The 24,857-nt window shown below is 37.2% G+C and overlaps 1 protein-coding gene across 3 annotated transcripts in view; it reads left to right on the plus strand.

Annotated features, from left to right (window-relative positions):
• The window catches only part of SLC44A3 (solute carrier family 44 member 3), a 100,544-nt gene that overhangs the window by 40,920 nt on the left and 34,767 nt on the right, over positions 1-24,857 (plus strand). For all 3 annotated transcript variants that reach the window (XM_074262745.1, XM_074262747.1, XM_074262746.1), the window contains one exon: positions 9,465-9,630. In XM_074262745.1, coding sequence (XP_074118846.1) covers positions 9,465-9,630 — 166 coding nt within the window. The remainder of the gene's footprint in view (positions 1-9,464; positions 9,631-24,857) is intronic.

The raw sequence follows: 24,857 nt of genomic DNA on the forward strand, positions 1-24,857 counted from the left end.
GGAAAAGCTACAGGATCAGGAAAGCTTAAGTTCAGATCCAGGTTCAGACATTTACTAGCTGTGTGTTCATAGGTCAATAACTTAACCTCTGTTTGCCTTAATCCCCTACTGGAGAAGGAAGTAGCCAATCCTTCCAAGATCTTTGCCAAAACAAACTCCATAGACAGTATGGTCCATGAGGGTCATGAAGCGTCAAGCATGGCTGAATCAACTGGACAGCAACAGCACCACAGCCTTAGAATCAAAAGTCCCAGAGTTCGTGAAGCACTTGAAAAGTTAGGTGATTTGCCCAGTCACACAGTCAGCACATATCAGGGACAGGACTTGAACTCAGGTCTTCCTGACAGAGAAGTCATCTCTCTCCTTGTCTTACATGGTAATAATTAGCTAGTCTTGAAAACTTGTACTAATGTGGTAGTGGTGAAAGGCTTTAAGTTTAGAGTGAGGAGCTAATGGCATTCCTCATGCTTCTTGGCAGAAAGGTGGTGAACTACGGAACGGCATAAGGCATACCCTTTTACTTTTTTGTGTATTTAGTCAAGACTTAAATGTAAAATAAGAAAAAACAGAATAAAAAAGGAAAGAAAGAAAAGAAAAAATTTGTTGTGTATGCAGCAGAACATCAGGGAGAATTTTTGAATTCTATATGTAACAAATTTCCATATCAGGAAAGTATATATAATGATAAACAGCAATATATTCATGGTTGTCCATCTTTTCTTTGCTTCCTTTTGTTCTCTATCGTATACTTTTTACTTTATTCTTCTTTTTCCTCTTTCATACTCCCACTTCTCTCAAGCAGGCTACAATTAAGCACAAATATGTTTATGTGTACATTATACACATATATGAATGTATATGCATAAATATATGTGTATAGAGATATATGTATGTGTATATATACAGATCCATACACATATATAAATATTCATACATATATAGATATGCACATACACATACAACTAAAATAATATTAATATGACTGACATATAATGTAGATTTCTCTCTTGATTGATTTTTTTTTTAAATTATGACTTTGAGATCAATGATTGCTACATGCATTTTTAGATATTCCTAAGGGACATATGAAGTATGAATGGTATCCCTCCAGCTTCTTGGCAGATAGGTAGCAGATTCTAGGTGCAGTACAAGACAAACATTTTCAGATATGGCCAGTTTAGTCAGTCAAAAATATTTATTGAATGCTTACTGTGTTCCAGAATTTACTGTGTGCTAAGCTTGGCAAATTCAAAGAAAGGCAAAAACATACTCTTTCCCTTTGGATAGCTCTCCTTCTAATAAGGAAGTCAACGTAAGGGGGAAAAAAAGTACACACAAATTAGGACAGCATATAATCTCAGAGGTAAAGAGCCAGGAGGAAGGAGAGATGGAGAACAGGATTAAAAAGGCTCTTTTGCAGAAAAAAGAATTTGAAGTGAGTCTTAAAGGAAGCCCAGGAAGCCAGAAGAAAAAGGTCAGTAGAGAGAGCATTTCAGGTATGGGAGACAATTAGGGTAAAGGACTTAGAAAGATGAAGTGTTTTGAGTGAGGGAAAATAGAAAGCCAGTGTAACTGGAGAAGAGTCTGGTGTAAGAAGACTATGAAAAGGAGGAATGGGGTAGGTTATAAAAAAAAGCCAAAAAGAGTATCTTACATTTGATCCTCAAGTTTTTCTTTCTTTCTTTTTTTTTTTTTTTTTTTTTGTCAGATCTGTGTTTTAGCAAAATTACTTTGACAGCTAAGTTAAAGTGAGAAGACACTAGAGGCAAGAAAATCAGCTGTTAAGAGGAAGGAAGGAAGCAGGATGGCATGAGTTAGGTGGGATGGATCAGTAGATAGTGACTATAAGGTAAAATTAAAAGGAATAGCGATAGAATACATTTTTGAAAACAGAAATTCATAGCAGCTTCTGAGAGCCCTTCCTACAATGCCAAATGTTATAACATTAGGATAACTTCTGGGATACTTTATTGTTATGACTATTCTTTTTATCTTTACTCTGCTGCCTCTTTGTAGCATGGAGTTGACTCAGGGGTCTTCAAGACCAGGCCAGTAGCGCGTTCTACCAATCAAGAAAGACTTATGGGATGGTCCCAGCAACAGCTTAAGTCTGGCAAGATGGCTCTTTGTGTGGAACAGGATATTCTTTAAAGGATATTTCAGCAACTGATAGGAAAATATTAGCTCTTTACACGTTTGATATAAACAGGCAGGGGATTGAGGATGCTGAGAAACACCAGCAAGATGTGGAAATGTTGAATTTAATGTCCTCAGCAAGGAATATTGCAATTTCTGACCATCTTTCCTAGCTTTGGTCTGGGGCTCAAGAAAAGTAACTAAAAGAGAAAGTAAATATTTGCAACTTTTGAACCGCGTTATTAATTGAAAGAATATTTGACATGCATAAAAACCAAAAAGGGAAAATATGATAGCAATCGAGGAGGTTAGATGTTTATTTCTTAAACAGATGGGTTCATTGAGAATGAGATATTATCAATCCACCACACAGCTAATAAAATCCCATGAGAATTAAAAATAGGTATGGTCTAATCAATGGATGCCTCTGTGCAGCCAGGTACCATAGCACGCACCAACTGAAATGGAAAAAAATAGAACAAAAACTGCAGTAACCTCAGCAATCCAGCAGATGCTGTTGTTGTACTGAAAGGAACCGGCCACATTTAATTTCTGCCTTCCTCTTGCCCACGTCATCCCTTTCTAGCAGCCTTGCCCTGCCTGGATGACAGACTGGGCGTCTGTAACTTAGAGGGATGAGCATGGCTGTCACCCTGAGCAGAAGTTGTGAGAACCATAAAAAGATACGCAGATTATGAAAAGTTATGTGCTTAGAAAGGAGACCCCAGGACCTGTTTACATAATGACAAGAATTCTGTAAGTGGAAACTGCCCTGAAAAAGCAGCTGGCTAAACAAAATGACCCATGTTAATCTCAGAGAACAGATAATGAATCACAATCCTTTCCTTTCCGGAAGAGAGATGAGGGACTTCAGAAAGGGAATATTGCATATGATACTCATTTGGCCATGACATCAGTTTTGCTTAATTTTTTCTCTGTTAAATGAGATCATTTATCACCATTGGGGCTTTTGTTTTTTATTGGGTTTTTTTTTTTTTTTTGCTGAGACTTGTCCAGGGCCACACAGCTAAGACGTATTTGAGGCCAGATTTGAACTCAGGTCCTCCTGATTTTTTAATGAGCTGGTGTATCCTCTTTGTTAAAGGGAAAAGTGAAGTATAATATCAGGAAATGACTAAAGAAAAAAAACAAACATAAGATCCTACGTTAAGAAAACCTTGTGGTTTTCAATCCAACCCTATCCCTGCCACCATTTTGTAGATAAGAAAAGAAACAGAAGCTACAAGGAAAACTTCTGAACTCTAAGCCCAGTACCCTATCCATTATACTATGCATTCTTTAAAAATCACAAATTCAATAAAACTTCTATCTTTAGAGGTATGATGAGAAATAACATCAACACTCAACTCAAGGTCCAGGTCCAACTCCATCATTTGATTGACCCATTTTACAAGTATGATGTGAGCATAAAATAAAGTAGATCAGTCAGTCAGTTAACAAAAATTATTTAGTGTCTACCACATGCCAGGAGGGGTTGCTAGGTGGTATAGTGGGAGAGCAGCAGGTCTAGAATTCTCTTTCCAAGTTCAGACCTGGGCCTTAGACACTTGGTAGATGTATGACCCTAGATAAGTCATTTAACTCTGTTTGCTTCAGTTTTCTCATCTATAAAATAAGCTGGAGAAGGAAAGGGCAAACAATCTCAGTACCTTTGCCAAAAAAAAAAAAAAAATCTTAAATGGGATCACAAAGAGGCAGCTACTACTGAAAAACAATTAAACAATAAGCATCGTGCTAAGCACTGGGATACAAAGAAAAGTAAAAGATGGTCCCTGTCCTCCTGGAGCCCACAACATAATGGGAACAACAGTATGTAATTTATTCATTTATTTCACTCATATCCAACTCTTTGTGACCCCATTTGGGAATTTCTTGTCAAAGATACTGGAGTGGTTTGCCTTTTCTTTCTCTAGTTCATTTTACATATGAGAAACTGAGGCAACCATACTTGCCTAGGATCATATAGCTGGCAAATATGCAAGTAATGATATACAACAAGCTATACACAGAACAAATATAGTGATCACAAAGTAACAGATTATTGTTTTATTGGAAATTATGTCAGTATTGGCTGATAAATTGCTATATAAATCCTGGGTTTAGGATCTTTCCAGAATTCTCATTGTTCTGTCTGGCAGATTTGAAAACAGTTTAGCTAGTACCCTCTTCCATTTAGTTAACCTTAAACATAGAGTATGTCTCCATTTTTTGTATGTCAGTCAACAACAATAAATGCTTGTTGATTATTTCAAAAAGTTGAAAGATACTTACTGGTTATCTGCCATGTGTTCAGCATTTTGGAAGATGGCAGGTGGGAAGGAAGACAATACATCTCTGCCTTCAAAAAATCAGAGTTGGAAAGAACTTCAAAGACAATAAGTCCAACCCATACCTGAAAGGTCATCAGCTCTCTAACTCATGTGTCAAGAGGTCATCCAGTCTTTGCTTGAAGACCTGTAGTGAAAACAGCATTTGGTGGGTTGATAACATCCCATGTTCAATGACCCCATCTGTTCAAGAAACAAAACCCCACTTTAGATTACATTTGCAAGTTTTTCATGCCAAATCGAAATCTGCCTTTGTAAATTCCCATCTTCTTGCTCTTAGCTCTGCCATCTGGGCCCAGATGGAATGCCAGTCTTCCCTCTACAGGAAAACCTTTCAAATACAAATAGCAGTCATGTCTACTCTTCCCCCATAAAATCATTTCTGAGCCAGAAACCTTATTTCCTTTAATGTGTAATGTGTTGCCAATTACTAGCCTTGTCATTGTTCTGTAGATGTTTAGGTGCTTGGAAGCACCCTTGGAAGGGGCAGGGATACCTCTGGGAAACATAGCCCTGTTGACAGTATAAGATCAAGTACTAGATTAAATGGTAGAAGGAAAGTACACTCAACCTGGATTCAGGGGATCCAATCCCAGCTTTGACATTTACCACACTTTTGCTTGAAAATCACTGTGGGGGAAAACCCAAATTTCCCAAGACAGCTCAACTTACTTTTTTGGATAGCTCTAATTATTGGGATGTTTTCCCTTAAACAAGTCTAAATTTGCTTCTTGATTATATCCAACTATCACTCCTAGTTCTGTTCTTTGGAGCCAAGGAAAACAAGGCAAATGCTTCTCCCTCCCTACAACTCTTCAGATACTTGGAGACGGCCATTTTGTCGGATCCCTTCTTCTCTCCACCCCCTCCCCAAGCCTTCTCTTTTCTAGTCTTCTCATCAGCAATACATAACTGATCACTTCATAGGGTAGATTACTCTGGAGCAGATTTGCTGGAGATGGCTAATTCCACCTATCACTGCTGGCTACCCAGAAAAGACCTCGATCTGATCCTTAACCTCTTTCATCTCTCTTGCCATTCTGGACCTCCAGCACTCACTTTATCTCTCATCTCCTATCTTGAGATTTTGTGCTGACTGTCCCACATACTTGGAATGCTCTGCTGTCTCTTGGAGTTTGACTTTTTCCCAGACTCAGTTCAGACACCACCTCCTAAAAGCAGCTTTTCCTGGTCCCTGCCTTCCTCACTGAAGTTACATTGTATCTGCCCTCTGTATATCTTGTATGTACCATTAACATACATATTGGCTCCACCATTCAACTTGTTCAGGGAAAATATTATTTTTTTTCCTTTGTATTCTGAGCACTCCTTACCCATACTATGTCATTGTTCAATTATGTCTGTCTCTTCTTGGTAAAGAAACTGGAGAGGTTTGCCATTTCTAATAGATTAAACAAACAGATTCAAGTGATTTGCCCAGAATCACATAACTAGTGAGTATCTGAGGTCAGATTTGAATTCAGGTCTTCTGGACTCCAAACCCAGTACTTCATCTACGAGCCATCTAGCTACCTCCAATGCAAAAAAAAAAAAGTTAAGTGACTTGTCCAAGATCACACAACTAGTAACTATCTGAGGATACATTTGAATTCAGGTCTCCCTGACACCGGATTCAATGCTCCATCCACTCAGTCAGCCTTCTAGCTGCTGCCTCAGACCTGTACTAAACCCTAAATAAATTCTTAGGACTGATTGCCTTCCGACTTTCTATTGGCCATAGAATCTTAGGGCTGGGCAACAATTTAGAGATCTTTGAATTCACAATTCCCATTTTATGGATGAAGTGAGATCCAGAGAGATTAAATGATGTTCAAAACAATATATAGCTAGTTAGTAGAAGATGTAGGACTAAAACATAGGTTTTCAGTCCCTCATTCTGATATTTCTCTATTATAATCTCCTTAGGGGTCCATCTGATACTTTTCAGAATTTTGGTCCCTTTCAGACCTTCTTGGTAAAGTAACTAACCTTCTAAATTGGCCAGCAGAGGGCTCTTGAATGCACAAATACTGGCATATTGCAGAGGGCACTCAAGTTACACCAACAGACACAAATACACGCCTACCTGCCAGCTCTTGGCTAGCTCAGTCCTTAGTTTCTAAACTTTCACAATGAATCAAGGTCTCTGATTTTTTATTTTTTTAATGCAGTTTAAAGAGTAATTCTACACACACACACACACTCACACATACTTTGGGGAAGAAAAAGGCCAGCCAGAGGCTATAAGCATCTACTCACAGATCACCATAAAAATGAACAAAAGGAAGGAAAAGTCAAATGCCTGGGAAAGAGACCTTTGCTGAGGTTCACATGCAAAGGGGAACAGACAGCACGTTTGGTCGGTCCATGTGATGTGGTGGAAGCAATACTAGACTTGGAGTCAGGATAAGTGAGGGTTCAAATATTACCTCAGAAATTTACAAGCTATATTCACTGACTAGTCATGTAGCCTTTGGGAACTTCCATTTCCTCATCTGCAAAGTGATGGTATTGCTGGAACTCAGTATAAATGCTTCCTGACTGGCCTCCCTTCCAGCTCTAAGATCTTTTGCAACCCTGGGCAATCACTTAACCCTTCAGGGCCCCAATGTTTTCATCTGTAAAATGTGGGGGCTGGATGAGACAGCCTTGAAGATCCCTTCCTGCTCTGAGTCTGAGATTATATAAGCCTCCTAGCTCTTTGAAAACCTTAAAGCCACAGATAACCGTCAGCTGTTGTTATTACTACTCAGATCTGTTTCTTCCTGAAATGCTAAGAGCCCTCTGGCCCAAGGAGGTCTTCACTTATCAGCTTCGGAAGTTGAGTTTGCTGCCCCAAATAGTGACCCGTGGTGTGGCTGAGATTGGGTCATTCCACATGAACACATCAGCAAAAACAGCCAAGAGATGGAAAAGATAAAATCTTCACATTTTTTTTCATTCAGAGATAACCCCATGTCTGAGAAATCTGCATTTAGGTTACACAGCAACTGATTACTCTCTGGCCCTCCTGTTATTTTCATCTTAATTCCTAAGGAAAAATGGAACAGAAGTTGTAATATGTACTTAGAAGGAAAAAAAAGAAATGTAGGAAGAAATTTTAAGGGATTACTGGAGTAATGTTGGGCTTGGAGTCAGAAATAGCTAAATTCAAGAACACCTTTCCAAAATGTGACCATCCTAGAAAAGCCTGCCTATTTATCAATGTCTTGATTAATACCCAGGCTATAAACAGACCAAAGCAGAACTAGGTATGACTAAAAATACAAGGCTTTCTGTCAATCAGTTCAGCTATAATATTGTAAACAATGGGATGCCCATTCACAAGATCCCAGGAAACAAGGAATTCTGGCCATCTCAAAGTTATTTTATTATACAGCATAATTCCCTTCCCTGTGTCCTGTACAAATAAATAATATTGGGGACTTTGGGGAAGGGCTGAATTATATAGGGCAGCTTGGTGGCACCATAGTACAGAGTGCTGGGCCTGGAATCAAGGAGAGTCAACTTCTTGAGTTCAAATCTGGTCTCACTGGCTGGGTGAATCTGAGCAAGTCACTTAACTCTGTCTTAGTTGCTCATCTATAAAAAATGAACTGGATAAGGAAATGGCAACCCATTGCAAAATCTTTGCCAGCAAAACCCAAAATAGAATCACCAAGAGTACAACACAAATGGAATAACTGAAAAAACGGTAATTGAATTATATAAGATTGAGTTCTAGCACGGCAGAAAAGAAGACAATAACTTTTAACAGTTATTTTCTTTGAGTTTTTGCCTTTCTTTATATTCTAAGTGTATAGCACAGTGACTAAGACATAGTAGGTACTTAATAAATGCTTGTTGACTGTCCAGTTCCCCAGATTGCCATAAATGCATACCTTAGATCTGAACTCATGTTAGTAAAAGTTCTTATTTGTTTTGTGCCATGGACTTCTAATAATGTTTTAAATGCATAAAATAAAACACATAAGATCACCAAAAACCCAATTATAATGTGAAGATGGGAGATCCAATGTGCTACACATTACACATGTTTATAGACTTTTTCAATGTACCATCAGTTTTGCTGATTTTTTTTTCTCTTAAAAATATTGGTATATGAGATGATTCTCAGGAGAGAGAAAGAAAGGTAGTGGAAATAGGTATAATTATAGGAAAAACATATACAAACAATACAGCAATACAATTTTTTTTAAAGAAACATAGTTATCATGATATTAGAAAAAAAATTAAGTTCATAGACCCCAGGTAAAGAATCCTTTTTTTTTTTTTTTTTTAGTTGAACCTACCAAGTTATATAATAGAAAAAGCAAAGTGTTTCTTGGGTACCTGAAAACACTCTTCCTCCTCCACTTCAACTGCTGGAATCCTTTAAAATTCCAACTAAAATCCCACCATCTACAGGAAGCCTTCCATAATCCTTCTTAGATACTTACTAGCTATATAAGCCATATAAATAATAGGTTCCTACCTCACACACTATCTGTGTGGCCAAGGAGGGAAACATAATAGGTTCTAGAAGTCTATACTTTGTAGGGAAAGGAATATTAAGATAAATTTCAGGAAAACAGCCAAGACTTCCAGTTGTGTGGAGTAGTGGATAAAGTGCTGAATGGACTTGGAGTCAAAAAAAGGCCTAGGTTAAAATCTTGACTGAAATTTAATATTCTATGATCACAGGCAAGTCACTTAATGACTATGTATCTCAAGCAGCTCTTTAGAACTTCTTAGGATGGCAGTCTATCTTGATAAAAAGACTTCAAGTATTAGAATGTCCATATCTTGATCACTTGTGCAAAGCAATGGAGACTCAGAGACAAAAACAGTCCCTGCTTTAAAAATTTACTTTCTACTTGAGACCTTAACTATTACTAAAGAATAATCCATGAAGTAGACCTGCTGCCCTCTTGAACCATTGGCAGTGCTGGATATTGGACGAGGTTGTTTGAAACATCATTTCTTTGACCCTCTCTCTAGGTACGGCACAGGTAACAACAGGAGGACGTGTGGAATATAAACTTCTTTCTGGAATTCGATATATGTGGTGGTACCATTTAGTGGGCCTTATCTGGACTAGTGAATTTGTCCTGGCCTGCCAACAAATGACTATAACTGGGGCAGTGGTCACCTGCTATTTCAATCGGTAAGTACAATTTCTCTTCTATTCTCCTATTGAGGCATATGGATGATGTATCATGATAAAAATCTCAGAAGAAATTGTGAGATAGCAGCAGGGTCAACAGAGATATGGGGATGTAGCAATAACACATTGCTCCTTAAAGTTTTAAAAGTGATTTGCTTTGGAGCTTCAAGGCAAACCCATGAGGTAATTCTCCCAGTTTTTTGTTTTTTTTTTTTTTAAACAAAGGAGGAAGCCAAGGCTCAGAAACTGACCTAGAATTGTCCGATCCAATAAACATTTCTTAAATGCCTACTATGTGCAAGGCATTATGGTAAACATTTTTTTAAAAAACTACTTGTTTTGCACCAGACTAGTGTGTTAAGGTACTGAGGATATAAAAACAAAATGAGAACTAGTTCCTGCCTTAAAGGAATTTACAGTCTAAGTGCAATGACATGTGCACAATAAGTAAATAATAGGGAAAAAAGAGTTCTGTGTTTGTATCTGCAGCACATCATAGTGCCTGGTACATAGTAGATTCTTAATGCATACTTGTTTATCATTAAATAATATATCATTTATAAAGTTTTTAAATACTTCTTAAGCTCCATCTGTGTAGCTGACAAGTCAAATTAATAATATATTGATTTTCTCTCTCTGCTTTCTTTTTTACTTTCTTATCTTGAAATATACAAGGAATCATCATCATCAAAAATCATTTCTGTAGCAATTTTTCACTTTTATATTCCACAACAAGATTTTATTAAGGCTCTGTCTTGCCAATGCTGAAGGTTATATCTCAAGACAATTAAAATACTTGAAAGTAGGGGGCCTTGAATTAAGAATCATACACCATAATTCATTTCTACAGTCACCCTTTAGTCAAACAATTCATGTCCTTAAGAGGTTTTCCTCTTTGACCTTGGCAGAGTCATGCTTCTCCGTGTCCTATTTGATGTTTCAAGGCTCATTCTTATCTCATAGTTTCAGGACTGGAGACTATCCCTGCCTGTGTGTGGAAAGGCAGATTGTACCCATCCCAAGGATTTAATACAGTCAAAACATATTCATCAATGTCATTCACGTCATACAAGTTCCAAGAGTCCAAACAAACCAGGACATCAAGTCCGATGTTAAAGTCAACCAGTCACATTGGCTTTTGTTTTTTAATCCTTAGCTTGGGAAGGTTTCAACTGAAAGCCACATGGATGATGAAAGGCCTGGGAAATAATATCTCCAGGAGAGATGAAAGGAACTGGGATTATTCAGCCTAGGGAAGAGAAGCTTGAGGAGTGACTTCATAATGGTCTTTGTATGAAGAATGGTGGCCAGCTGTCCTGGCTCTGCTGAAGACCAAATATGAGGAAATATGTTTTAACCTAAGCCTCTCATGGCATAGCTTAAATTTGGGAAAAGTTTCTTGACAGTTCAAATAGCTAGTGCATTAATGAGAGAAATTGTAAAATTTTCTTCTGCAGTTCTTTAACAACTGGAGGGATACCCATTCATTCATTGGGCGGAGGAAATGGAGTTAATTTAAGATTGGACTGATTTAAAGCCAGAGGGATAGACTGAATAACTTCCCCAGGGCTTTCCAAACCCAAAATAGATATTCATTCATTTATTCAACAGGCATTTAGCAAATGTCTATTGTGCCAAATTCGGTGCACAGTGGTAGGGATACAGAGACTGAAAAAGAAATCATCTTTGCCCTGAAAGCACTTCCATTCCACTTGGGGGCATGGAGATAGGGGGTGGGATATAACATAGTTAGGTAAACATCATGCAAATAAAAAGAGCATAGTATAGAGGAAAGAGTGATGAACTTGCCCAGAAAAATCCTAGTTTCAAATCCTATCTGTAGGATATGTGTGTGGCCATAGCCAAGTCCCTCATTCCTTTCAATCATTTGTAAAATAGGGATGATCATACTTGTAGACCCTTCCTTCCAGAGTTATTGTGAGATTCAAATGAACTAATGCCTTTAATGTACTTTGGAAACTTTGAAGCACTATGTAAATGCCAGTTGTTATTCCCATCATAATAATCCCAGTTATTATCATTCTATCTATGGTAGTCCGTACAAATTTGTTCATAAGTTGGTTGAAGAAACCTCTTCCAAAGCTATGCAAATGATTTCTTCATTATTAATAACTTAATAATTATTCTATTAGCAATTAGAGGGATGGCCTTGAACTTAGGAATATTGGGGTTTGAATATTGCCTCTGATACCTATAATCTATAGCTGTTGAACTCTGGGCAAGTCATTTAACATCCAGTACCCCAGGAATTTCTCTAAATACATAAGATAAAGACATTGTTATTCTGCATTGTTGGAGTAAATTTCTGCCCTACATGGATAAAATCAGGTCCAAAACAGACTTACTTGAATTTATATATTACTCTGAAATTTACAGAGCAATTTCCTCATTCCAGTCCTGCTAAGTTGCAGATGTTATCATCCCCATATTACAAATGAGAAGACAGAGACACAGAGAAACTAAGACTTCTTCATTGTCACATACCTCATAACTCACATCAAATGAGATGAACATTTATTATTAAGTACTTTGCAGACCTTAAAGCTTAAACCATTATTGTAGATTCAGATAGTCAATAAATATTTATTAAGCATCAATTGTATAAATGCTAGCCATAATAACCGTGCTATTATTTTTTTTCCTGATAAGTTTCAGAACTAGGATATATGTCCATTTATATGATTTTTTTTCAAATGTCCTTAAGCAAATATGGAACTATAAAATCTTCTCATCTACTTTAGATTAGGTGGGGTCTACTCTAGATCATTAACTTGTTTCTTGATTTTTAAGAATCATTATTTGGCCAGCCAAGATTTGTTACTCAACCACTTGAATGGTTATGGGATCTTGTTATTTATGATCTCTTTGATGGTGCATGCTGCCTCCTAGTCATTCATATCCTTTGTCTGGGACTCTGGTCCTTGTCCTGCTATAATTTCAGTCAAAGGAAGCCCAACAAAAGGGCCCGGGGTTTCCTCACTCTAATTTTCCCATGTGTCCTAAGCTGGCAAGGATGCCAACAGAAAATAGGGTTATGCATTGGTTGTTTTTCACCTTTCCTGGCACCATCCTATCTTCTTTTTTGATTATTTATTTCTTTGATTACATTCTTTGCTTCTTTTTCAAAGCTCTTTATTTGGTAGGGATTCATAGTTGTCCTGTGACCCATCATTACTTTCTAAGCAAGACTTATTTTTAATTTTTTGCAGACTATTGTTTCATGCTTCATAGGCATAAAACAACATTAATAGGATATTGGTATTTACAAAATGGGTTTGTATTTTTTGAAAGAAATTTGGAGTCCTTTAAGGAGCATTATAATTTTTCAAAGATAGTCCAATCCATTTTCCCGACATGCTAGGTGGTACAGTGGATAGAATGTTGGACCTGAAGTCAAAAAGACCTGAGTTCAAAGCTAGCCTCATATATTTATAGCTATTCAACTCTGAACCAATTAGTTAACTTTTGTCTGCCTTATTTCCTTCAGTTGCAAAATGGAGCTAATCATAGCACCCATCTCCTATGTTTGCTGTGAGGATTAAATAATATAATATTTGTGGCACCTGATAGGTGCTTAATAAATACTTGTTCTTTCTTCTACTTCCTTTCCTCTCAACTTCTTTAATTCTGAAGCCATCTTATTGTCTGTTTGCATTGTTTGTCCCATCTGATGAGCAAGTTCTACAAGTTAACCATTGATTATACACGAATATCCACTTGGCTTTTCTTGTGTTCCAAGTTAATTTGGCCTAATCATCCACCTAGAGTTCATTAGCATGTTTTGTTTTGTTTTGTTTTAAGTATTCTACCAATTCAGATTGAAAGCAATTTTGACACCTCACCAAATGCCTTGGATCAATATTGCTATTTTTTAGAGTTGATATCACTGAATTACAATGATCTGTTAAATGGTTTTAGGGCCAAAAGGGAAGAGCTTGAGTTTTATTGAATCTGGGAGAGAATGGAAGGACACAGGTGGACCTACCAAGGCAGAGTTGTACCTTAGTGCCTTCATGAAATCAATAAACTCTCATTCATAAGCAGTATTTCCTTGTTTTGTTTTTCAGAATGTGTCAAGAGATTTAGGTATAAGGAAAAAATTCCTTCAAATTAAAAATGAAGTCCTTTACAGATAGTGAATTATCACCAGTGTACTTCAAACACAGGCAGATAACCTTTTTTATTGGGAACCTTCTCAAGGGAAGTCAATTTGGTTAGGAATTGGTCTAGGTTAAAGGTATCATGCCACATGGACTACAAACCCAATAAAATATAATTAGAAAATATTTATCAAAATGAAAATATGATGGGGCAGCTAGGTGGCATAGTGGATAGAGCACTAGCCCTGAAGTCAGGAGGACCTGAGCTCAAATCTGGCTTCAGTCACTTACTAAAGTGGCTGTGTGACCCTGGGCAAGTCGCTTAACTTGCCTCTGCTAAAAATGAAAATATAATGAAACATAGATAACATTGTCAATATGCAGTCCACAGGGATCCTTTATACATGGATTAGTAGTCTCAATTTCTGAGTTTCATGCTTGGGGATCCTTCCAAATCTGAGATATTATGAGTAACTTCAAGCTGGGCCACTTGCCTGCCATCCATATGACTTTTCAGCATTCTTCCTTAGGGTAACACCAAAGACATTCTCCTACTCTTTAAAAATGTACAAAAGGATTTTTTAGTGCCTTTTTATTTTTATATCACTGTCATTTATATAAATACTGTTCTCACCTCCCAGATGAACACTCTCATAACAACAACAAAGCAAAACAAAACAAAAAACAGTTCAACAAAAATTATTGAAATAGCCATCTCTGCCAGGATAATTCCCATACTTTTAATCCCTGCACACATACAAATTGAATTACATCTCTGCCAACCAGTAATGGAAGAACTGCTAGTGAGAATTGAGGCCAGGGAGACTGAGGGTAGGTAAGCTTGTTTCTACTGGAATTGAAATAATAAATGTCCCAGTTGTCTAAAAAGATCTGAGAGGACTATCAAGAATCTCGTTAACCCCAGCAGCCTCCCTGGAGGAGCAGGTAAATAGGTGCCAAGTAAGAGTCCTATTACATAGTTATAAAAATGAAACATGAAAATTTTTATTTTCCTGGCCTCTTATCTCTCAGGAATAATGAAACACAGATAGATATTCTCCAAGTTCTTTTTTCTAGCTGCTTACTTCAACAAGAGATGTGTTTGAGGTTTTTTTAATCTATTCATAATCAGAAATACCATTGAATTTGCAAAGAGAATACTTCCCTAAATAACTACTTCTTGTGAGTAGATAGGTCCAGTGACTGGCTGCATTTATAGTGTCCTTTTGCCTAAGGCAAGTACCTACAATCAGGGGATCAATATATACTAGTCTATCTTTAAGCATTCCTGATAAATCTTCACTCTGGTTTTTCAGTGAGGGGAGGCAATTTAGCTGACAACATCACTATATACTCTATCCTAATCTGTTCTTTCCCAGTTGTGATGCATATTACAAATTCAGAATGTAATCATTATTATCACAGGTGTTTCAAGACCAGAGGTTTTGCAACTCTTCCCCTCCCCACCCTGAGATGATATTTCCAGAAATGATTGTGATATAAAAACTCCTTACATGTAGTTTTAAAAGCTAGAAAAGTAGAGGCAGCTAGATGATTCAGTGGATAGAGTACCAGCCCTAAAATCAGGACCTAGGTTCAAATTTGGTCTCAGACACTTAATACTTTTACTAGCTGTGTGACCCTGGAACCAAAAAAAAAAAGAGGGGGGGGAGTTAACTTCTGATGCTACTCTGAAGGAAGAATGCTCCAGAGTGAGATGGGTGGCAGACACTGGGGGTTGGACCACCCTGAAATTATTCACAGAATTCAGGAGTTGAAAAGACCTCACCCCACTCTACCTCCCAATTACTGCATCACCAATTATCTTGACTTTTGTCTTAAAACTGGATTTTAATGACTCTGGAAGAGAGAGTGAGACTGATGATTTTGTGCAACTCTGCTTCATTTAAATTCAATTCACACATCAGTCAAGACATCACCCTGTGATGTCATTGGTCCCCTTTGAAAATGAAGGACAAATAGCATTTGGAGAAATAATTAATGGCTTTTTTCCCCTTACAAATAGGTCAGGAATTCCTGACCTAAAGCTTTGGTTCCATTTAAAAATGCAAATATCTTTCTGCACTTCATCAAAAACTGGTCTGTCAGACTAACTTTACATCCTTTTTTGACAGGCTCACTAAACTGGTTGATCAGGAGAATACCATAGATCAGGAATTCTTAGGTGTTTTTGTGTCAGGGATTTTTTTTTAACAGTATGGCAAAGCATATAACTCCCTCTCTGAATAATGTTTTTAAAGTGCATGAAATAAATTACATAGGATAACAAAGGAAATCAAGTATATCTAAATACAATTATAAAAAAAATTTGAACAAGGATCCCAGACTAAGAACCTCTGCTACAGATTTTAACACTCAATAAACATTTATTAAGCACTTGCTATATGCCAAACACTGTGCTAAGCTTTGGAGATAGAAAGGCAAAATTAGCTCCTGTCTTCAAGAACATTACTGTCTAATGTGTTTACTTAGATCTTAGCAAAGCATTTGACAAAAATCTCTTGTACTATTCTTGCATGGAAGATGAAAAGTCTGATTAGTCAGTGATACAAGTTGGTGGATGTAGAAGGATAAATGGCCTGGTCTTGCAAAAAGGGAAAAGAATGGAATTTTCAAACTACAAATTTTCAAGTAGTTTTCAAATTTCAAACTACTTCCACGATTATGACTTAGTTAAATTTTTGGACACAAGAGATTATTAAGTACCTACAATGTGCCAGACACTGAGATATGTGATAGAAACACAAAGACAAAGAAGAGGATTTTTTTTTTCTGTCAAAGGAAATAAGATGGAAATGCATAAAGAAATATAAAGTATACACCAAGAAAATAAAAGTAATTGGTGGGGAGAAGGAGGAAGGAGGCAATAGCAGAGGGAGTTGGAAAAGGCCTTTGAGGCAGTTGTAAAGGGGAAGTGTATTCTGGGCACAAGGGATAAAGAAAGGCAAAGAAATGAAAGAGAATGTTGGGTGTGAGACACTCCTAGAAAGCCAGTTTGCCAGGATGACAGAGTAAATGAAGAAAAGAATTATGTCTGAAAAATGCAGAAAAGAACTAGGTCTGGAAAGACAGATTGGAGTTATTCTATAAAGGATTTTGAATCCTTTTTTTTTTTTATCATAAGTGAGAGATGGGCTCACTAGAGCTTTGTGAGCAGGGGAATGATACCACCAGCCCGGTGCTTTTGAGAATGTTCTTTTGGTAACTATATGTAGAGAGAGAATTGTAGAAAGAAGAGACTGACCTCCTAGGCTAGTAAGGTAGTGAGAAACTAGAGCTTAGAAGAGATAGAATTGGAAGTTATTTTTGAAGTTAAAGTAATTGAACCAATGAAAACTGATGAGATCACTGAAAGAAAGAGAGAAAAAAAATAGTCTTGGGACTGAGCCTTGAGGTGTATCCACAGATAAGGGGTGGAATCCAGATAACAATCTAGCAGGGAAGACTGAGAAGTAGTGGTCAGACAGGTAAGAAGAGAAACAACATAGAACAGTGTCAGGAAAACCCAAAGATGCAAGATTATCTGGGAGGAAAAATAGTCAACAGCGTCACTGGCTGTAGAGTTCAAAAAAGAACCATCGGATTTGGCAATTAATAGGTCACCTGTAACTGTAGAGAGAACATTTTCAGTCCAAAGAGTTCAAAGAGCAGATTTTAAAAGATTTAAAGAAAGTGAGAAGAGATTAGTGGAGTCAATGAGTGTAAACAATTTTTTCCCCCAGGAGTTAGTGAAAGGAAAGAAATATAGAGCAGTAGTTTGAAGAGATGGTAGGTGCAAATGAGAATTGTTTAAGGGTGGGGAAAACTTGGGTGTGTTTATAGATAATAGGAAAATCTGGAGATTGGGAGCAATCAAACTTTGGTCCTGAAGGGAATGACTGTGGAGGTAATCTCAAGGGTCTTCTGTAGGAGACTGAAGAAGAATCAAGGGTACAAATTAAGGAGCTGACCTTGGTGAGGAGAAGGGCCACTACACTGTCAGATATTGGAGTGAAATGGAGAGAATGGGGAATGATGAAGTCAAGTGGTTTTGAAATTGATAGCCGGGGGGAAAAGGAAGGGCTTAATGCAAATGGATTCTAATTTATCTCTGAAGTAAGAAAGGAGGTTCTCAGCTGAGAGAGTAGAGTGGCTTGAGGAGAGATGAAGAGATTTGTGGAAAAAGCAAGATAGAAATATTGGGAATATTTGGGAAATATAGGGAAGAGTAAAAGTATTATCTTGCTTCAGAGATGGTTCACATAAAATTATATATAAAAAAATAATAAAAATTTGTAATAGACCCCATCAACATGGTTTTGTGCTTGTTCTAACATTTTTAGCATTATGTGAGCAGAAGCAGAGAGAGGTAGATTTCATGATAATTTTAACTATAGAGTTAAAAATTAGGAAGTGGAGAAAGTAAACCTGGAAATGGGAATGCTATGCTGAGGGGGGAAGAGATCAAAGTACAGACAAAAAATTATTTTAAAATATGCAAAGGGATCAATGAAATGATAGAAGGATGTCATTAGATAAAGGAATTTCAGAACTGGGTCATAAAAGTGAAAAATTATGGGTAATAATAGTGAGATTAAGGTTATGACTTGTGTGTGACTGAAAGGTAACAAGGGTATAGACCATCTAAATTAAGGAAATTGATGAAATAAAAGGCTAAAATGTTTGAATAAATACCAACATGAAGGTTGAAGTCCCCTAGTAAAAAGACAGGAGTTGGAATAGAGAAGACCATGATGCAGATAATGAATGAACTCTGAAAAAAAAAAGAGGAAGAAGGCTGATAGATAATTGTCAGCAGGATCTGGTTTAGGTAATAAATTTGAAAAGAATAAATCTCAAAGGAAGAAAGAAATCTCAAAGAAAGGAAGAAAGGTTTGATTGATGGCAGGGAAGAGAGGATCTAGAGAGTACTGGGAGAAAAGGCATATGGCAACTCTTTTTCTGGGCCAGTGAGGGCATGAGAGATTGGTAAAGGTTCTTTTGGGAGAATCCAGGTCTCTAAAAAAAACAAGAAGAGATCTGAAGGGAAGTTTATTAACAATAGAACAAGAATTGAGGAGAGCACAGTGGAAGGGGCAGGCAGAAATGTTTAGAAGTTTGAGCAGGGTGGGACAAAGGGAGATGGAGATAATAAACTAGGAAGTGGTAACAGAAGTACATAGTTTTCACACTAGACAGCTAGGAACATAGTCTCACTGAGAATGAGAGAGTAACTGGTGCCGTTAGGCAAGGATTCCTGACATCTAACATGAATGTTAGAAGGTCTATCTCAGTCTTCCTTCAAATACAAGGAAAGAAGAAAGATTGGACCTGGTGTTAATGGTCTTTTCTATTGAAGAGGTCCTGGCAACAAGAATTTGATATTTGAGTTTTTTGACCCAAACTGGATTCTAGTAAAATTTTAGGATGTCTTTTATTAAAGAAATGTGGACATTTGGAAAAGAAAGTAAAAATCAAAATGAATCAGCCTATCTTCATCAAGAATAGGTCATCACAACATAGCATTTCCACTTTTTTTGTTAATGTTTGCTTTCATTTTTGTATTCCTTCTCAGGTTTTTTTGTTTTGTTTTGTTTTGTTTGTTTTACTTTTTTTCTAGATCCAATTTTTCATGTGTAGCAAGATAACTGTATATATATGTGTGTGTGTGTGTGTGTGTGTGTGTGTGTGTGTGTGTGTGTGTGTATTGGATTACCTGTCATCTAGGGGAGGGGGTGGAAGGAAGGAGGGGAAAAGTTGGAACAGAAGGTTTTGCAAGAGTCAATGTTGAAAAATTACCCATGCATATGTTTTGTAAATAAACAGCTATAATAATAATAAAAAAAGAATAGGTCATGTGAGAGTCACTTCATTTTTCTTTTTTACAAAGTTACTAAAATAATGAATCAGGAGAATTCTGTAGTTATTGTTTATCTAGATCTTAGCAAAGCATTTAATAAAGTCTCATGCATTCTTGAGGAAAAGATGGAAAGAGAAAAAAAATGGATTAGTTAATGCTAAGGTTCAATTCAGCAGATTCGGGAACTGGCTGAATAACTAAACGCAAAGATGAGTCACTAGCTCAGAAGATGGTCACACCAGTGTAATGTCCCAAATACTCAAACTTGGTCCTGTGCTGTTTTAATACTTTTTTTTTTTTTTTATCAGTGACTTGTTTAAAGAGTTAGGTGACAATCTTATCAATTTTGCAATGACGCAAAGAAAGGGAAAATAGCTAACACTGAATGTGACAGTTGGAAGTCAAAAGAGATCTTGATAGCCTATGAGATATGGCAAAATATACTAAGATAAAACTCTATTGGCATATGCTTTAAAAATATTTTAAATATTTAAAAAATTTAAATATTTTAAAATAAAAACTCTCTAAGTTTCAATATGGAAGAGACATTCCATGACTGTACAGCAGTTTGTCTAAGAAAGACTTAGGGGTTTCAGAGGACTGCAAGGTCAATATGAGTCAACAGTATTATATAACAGCCCTCACTATTTATGTGGTCTTAGGCTGTATTGAGTCAGTTTCCAGGAATAAGAAGAAGATACTACTACTGTGCTCTGCTCTTATATTTGAGATAATTGTCTCCATATTTGAAGAATTGTCTCTAGTTCCAGGAGCCACATTTTAGGAAGATAACTCCTAAACTCTAGATCATTTAAACTAGAGCAAGTAAATAACAAGATAAAAAAACTAAGAGCCCATGCCATCCATGTATAGGTCGAAGGAACCAGAGATATTTAGCCAGAGAAGAAATTTGGGGTCCGCATGGCAGGAGAGGTGAAACATATATGACACCTATTTTAAGTATTTGAAGGGTGCTCTTCTAGAAAAGGGATTAGATTTGTATTTGAACCCAGAGGACATAAGTAGGAGCCACAGATACAAAGAGGCAAATTGATATGAGGGAAAATATCCTAACAAATTATCCAAAAGGGAAGTGGTTAGCGTCAGGAGGTACAAAGTTGGTTATTGGCAGTCTTCAGGCTCAAGCCAGATGACTACCAATAAAATATGCATTTATTAATTTCCTACTGTGTGCCAAGCATTGTACTGGGATTTTGAAGAAAGGCAAAAGACAATCCCTGCTCTTATAATAAAGATTCTTTTAGGGATATGAGGTGTCAGTCAATAAGCATTTATTAAGTGCTTACTATGTACTAGGCACTGTATTATATGCTGGTTAAACTAGATAACCAGTGAGGTCCTCAGCTTTGAAATTCTATAATTTATTTAAGCCCTAGACTTTTATTTCACCATGAAGTAAATATATTAAATCCCTTCCTACGAATAGTTGAATAGGGATAGAAGGACAAAAGTGAAGGCCCTGGGTTTGCAAGGTCTATTAATCAGTCAACAAGCATTTTAAAAGTACTTGTTCTCCCTCTTTTAACTATGACTCTAGAGCCCCATTGTGATGTTTTTTTGGACTTTGTTATCATTTCAATCTTTATTATAATAATTTCTTAACACATGATTTTTAGGTTGTACTCTGTGCAAACATAATGTAGCACTTTATAGTTTTTTGGTAACAAGTCTCATTTGTTTCAAGTTGTTTAAAAAAAAAAAGGATACAATATTAGAAATAGACAGACTCTTTTTTCATCATTAAAAAAAAAAAGTACTAGGTCTGTTCAATATTAGAAATAAAAAAATAAAACAGCCTCTGCCCTTGAGGAGCTTACCTTCTGCTAGGAATATATAGCAAATAACGTGGTTCCTGCCCCTATCGAGGGTCACTCCCAGTTCCAGCCCTCTTGCCTTCAAAGGTTAAATTAATCTTCCTAGAGCAAAGTTTTGGCCATCTTAACCCCCATTCCATCAACACTAGTGGCTCCCTATTGCTTCTAAAATCAAATATAACATCCTTTTTGGCTTTTAACGTCCATAAACCTGGCCCCCTTTTTGTCTTCCCAGTCTTGACACTTTATATGCCCTTTATATAACACCTGCTATAGTCTGTCCCAGTAATTCTGGCCTCCATCTCTGGACTCTGAGCATATTCACTGTCTGTCCCTAATACCTGGAGCTTTCTTCCTTCTAATCTCTGCCCCTTCGTTTCCCTGGCTTCCCTTTATGTCTCATCTTCTATCAGGAATCTTTCCCCTTCTTTCTTCATCTTAGTTCCTCTCTTCAGTTGATTATCTTCACTTTATACTATATATATATATATATATATATATATATATACATATATATATATATGTATATATATATATATATGTATATATGTGTATATATATATATATAGCTTATTTGTGCATAGTTGTTTGAATGTTGTCCCTTCCAAAGACTGCAAGTTCCATGAGAACAAAGATTATTTTTTCATTTGGTTGGAGGGGTTTTTGGGGGGTTGGAGAGAAGGAGGGAGTTGGGTATTTTTTGTTTTTTGTTTTTTGTCTCTCCTTATATCTCCAGCAGTGAGCATGGTGCTTTGTACATAGTAAGTACTTCATAAATGCCTGCAACTTTGACTTGAGTAATATAAATAATACAACATAAATGGGCAGTGATGTGTGGAGGGGAGACAGCACTATGGGGAATCAGGAAAGGCTTCTTTGAAAGAGATGATTCTTGAGTGAGCCTTTAAGGGAGTTAGAAATGCCTAGATAGAAGATGAAAAAGGAAGACCTTCCAGTGACGGGGGATGAGGAGAAACTGATTAAAAGCACGAAGCTGGGAAGTGGAATACTATATGTATAGCTAGAACAGAAAGCATATAAGAAGAAAAAAGTTATGGATAACCTTGAAAGCTGGAATCTGCATCCAGAGAAACATCTATGGAGACGGAATGAATGTGGATCAAAGCAGAGTATTTTCATCTTGTTGTTGTTTGCTTGTGTTCTTTTTTTTCTTTCTCATGATTTTTTCTCTTTTGATTTGATTTTTCTTATGTAGCATGATTAATAAGAAAATATGTTAAGAAGAGTAGCACATGTTTAACCTATATTGGATTGCTTGCTGATTTGGGGAGAGGGGAGGAAAGGAGAGAGGAAGAAAAATTTGAAACACAAAGTTTTGCAAAAGTGAATGTTGAAAACTATTTTTGCATGGATTTGGAAAAATAAAATACCTTTTTTTTTAATTTCCTGAGGCAATTGGAGTTAAGCGACTTGCCCAGGGTCACACAGCTAGGACATGTTAAGTGTCTGAGGTCAGATGTGAGCTCAAATCCTCCTGACTTCAGGGCTGGTGCTCTATCCACTTGCACTACCTAGCTGCCCCATAAAGCACTATTTAAGAAAAAGAAAATAAATATATTTGGTCATGAAGAGATTTACATGTCAGACAGAGGAGTTTGTATTCAATCCTAATTAATGAGAAATTCTGAGTACAGCCATAGGGTAAAACATTGTTATGCCCTTTCTAGTCATATTTTAAATATTAATTTACAACTCATTCCCTAAGGAAGAAATACGGATGAGTTAGGAAACCTGTGGAAAAGGAGGTGGCAAAATAAACCTTCTTTCTCTGTTATCCTACCAGGATGGCTGAATGGAATAAAGTCAGAGATCTTGTAGATACAGAAGGTTGGGTCTTGGTTCCCCTTACCCTCACATCAATATCCAGGGCAGCTGTGCCCCAGAGCAAGTCTTAGAGCAGAGAAGGAGAGGGAGGAGGAACTGGTGATGGGGGAAGGGCAGTGTGGGAAAAGTCAAAGGGTTTCTGCTCCTGCTGGTGGAGGCTGGCCTGAGGCCTGCTAGTAAAAAAAAGTTAAAGAAAGCCTCAGAGAAGAAAAGTAATTTCTCCAAAGGCACTTAGGTACCCTTAGGAATACCTGGATTTAAACTTAGTCTTCTGCCTTTAGTTTCAATGTCTCATCCACCATTCTAAATCCTGCCCCAGGGACAGACATTCATAGTAAGTTAAGTTCAGCCATCACTAAGCAGATGGAGAGAGGGCTGAATTATCCATTTGCCAGTGAAGAAATTTTTGGCAAGCCATAAAGAAATCAGACTTTGCCCTTCTGTGTCTACTAAGCGTGGTTAATATTTTAATTCAATGTTCTTAATACTTCTCCCCCAACTTCAGTGGGAGGAACTGGCTGGCATGGGCTTTGATGAGGTCGCCCTGTCCCAGCATCCTATAATTCAACCATGGAATTTCCCAAACCACCCTGTCCATAACCAACCTTGTAACAGGGTTTAGGATGGACTGTGCTTCTCCCGCTTACTCCTGGCAGCTTTGCCTTTGGATCATAGCACATAAATGTGGAACTTGTATCTTCATATACAAAATTAGACTTAAAAGTCAGGAAACTAAGACTGAGAGGTAGTAGTAGCTAATAGGCTAAGCCTGCGATTGGAATCTAAGTCTGATTCCAGGGTCACTACACCACAATGTCTTGAATGAGAACTAAGATGTTAAATGGATGTGCTATGTGATGTTGCAGGAAGGGGTGGAGATGTATATATTCTAGACTGAGAGATGTGTTCCAGTAAAACCCTGTTACTGATATCATGGCAGATCCATCCTGTGGGTCAGCCCCCAGGTCTCATCTATATAATGCTATACCTATAATTCTCTCTTCCATGGCAGGCCTGTAATAGAGATGTTATCCTTGATCCCTGGACACAAAATCAACCAATCAATAACCATTTGCTATGTGCCAGACACTGTGCTAAACACTGAGCACTATAATAATGTAACTCAGCTGCATGTATGTTGTCCAAATAAGAGAGCAAACTCTTTCTTCTTCTCTCAAATATCCCCCCCAAAAAAAGGCAAAAATAAAAGAGAAAATAGATTAGTTTTATTCCTGCAAGATGTTCTTCTCTGGGATTTTGTGAGGGTTGCAGGAACGAGTGGGGGAGACATAGGGAGAGTATCCAACCTATGATTTCATCTGGAGAGAGGAAAACAGAAAAAATGCTGACTCTTAAGTAATGAGAGGACTTGGGAGGGATGGGATAGAGGTGGATGGGAACAATAGACTGGAAAGGTGACAGGAGAAGGAAGTAGTTTTTGCTTAGGCAACTATAGATCCCGCCTCACTGGGATTAAGCTATTAATAGTTGGCAGTTAGATAGCCATGGGACAGGGTTATATGTAGGGCCTTTGGACAGGTGGTCTCTGCAATTAAAAAATAGTTC

The sequence above is a fragment of the Sminthopsis crassicaudata genome, chromosome 4, assembly GCF_048593235.1.
Source record: "Sminthopsis crassicaudata isolate SCR6 chromosome 4, ASM4859323v1, whole genome shotgun sequence".
Lineage (NCBI taxonomy): Eukaryota > Metazoa > Chordata > Mammalia > Dasyuromorphia > Dasyuridae > Sminthopsis > Sminthopsis crassicaudata.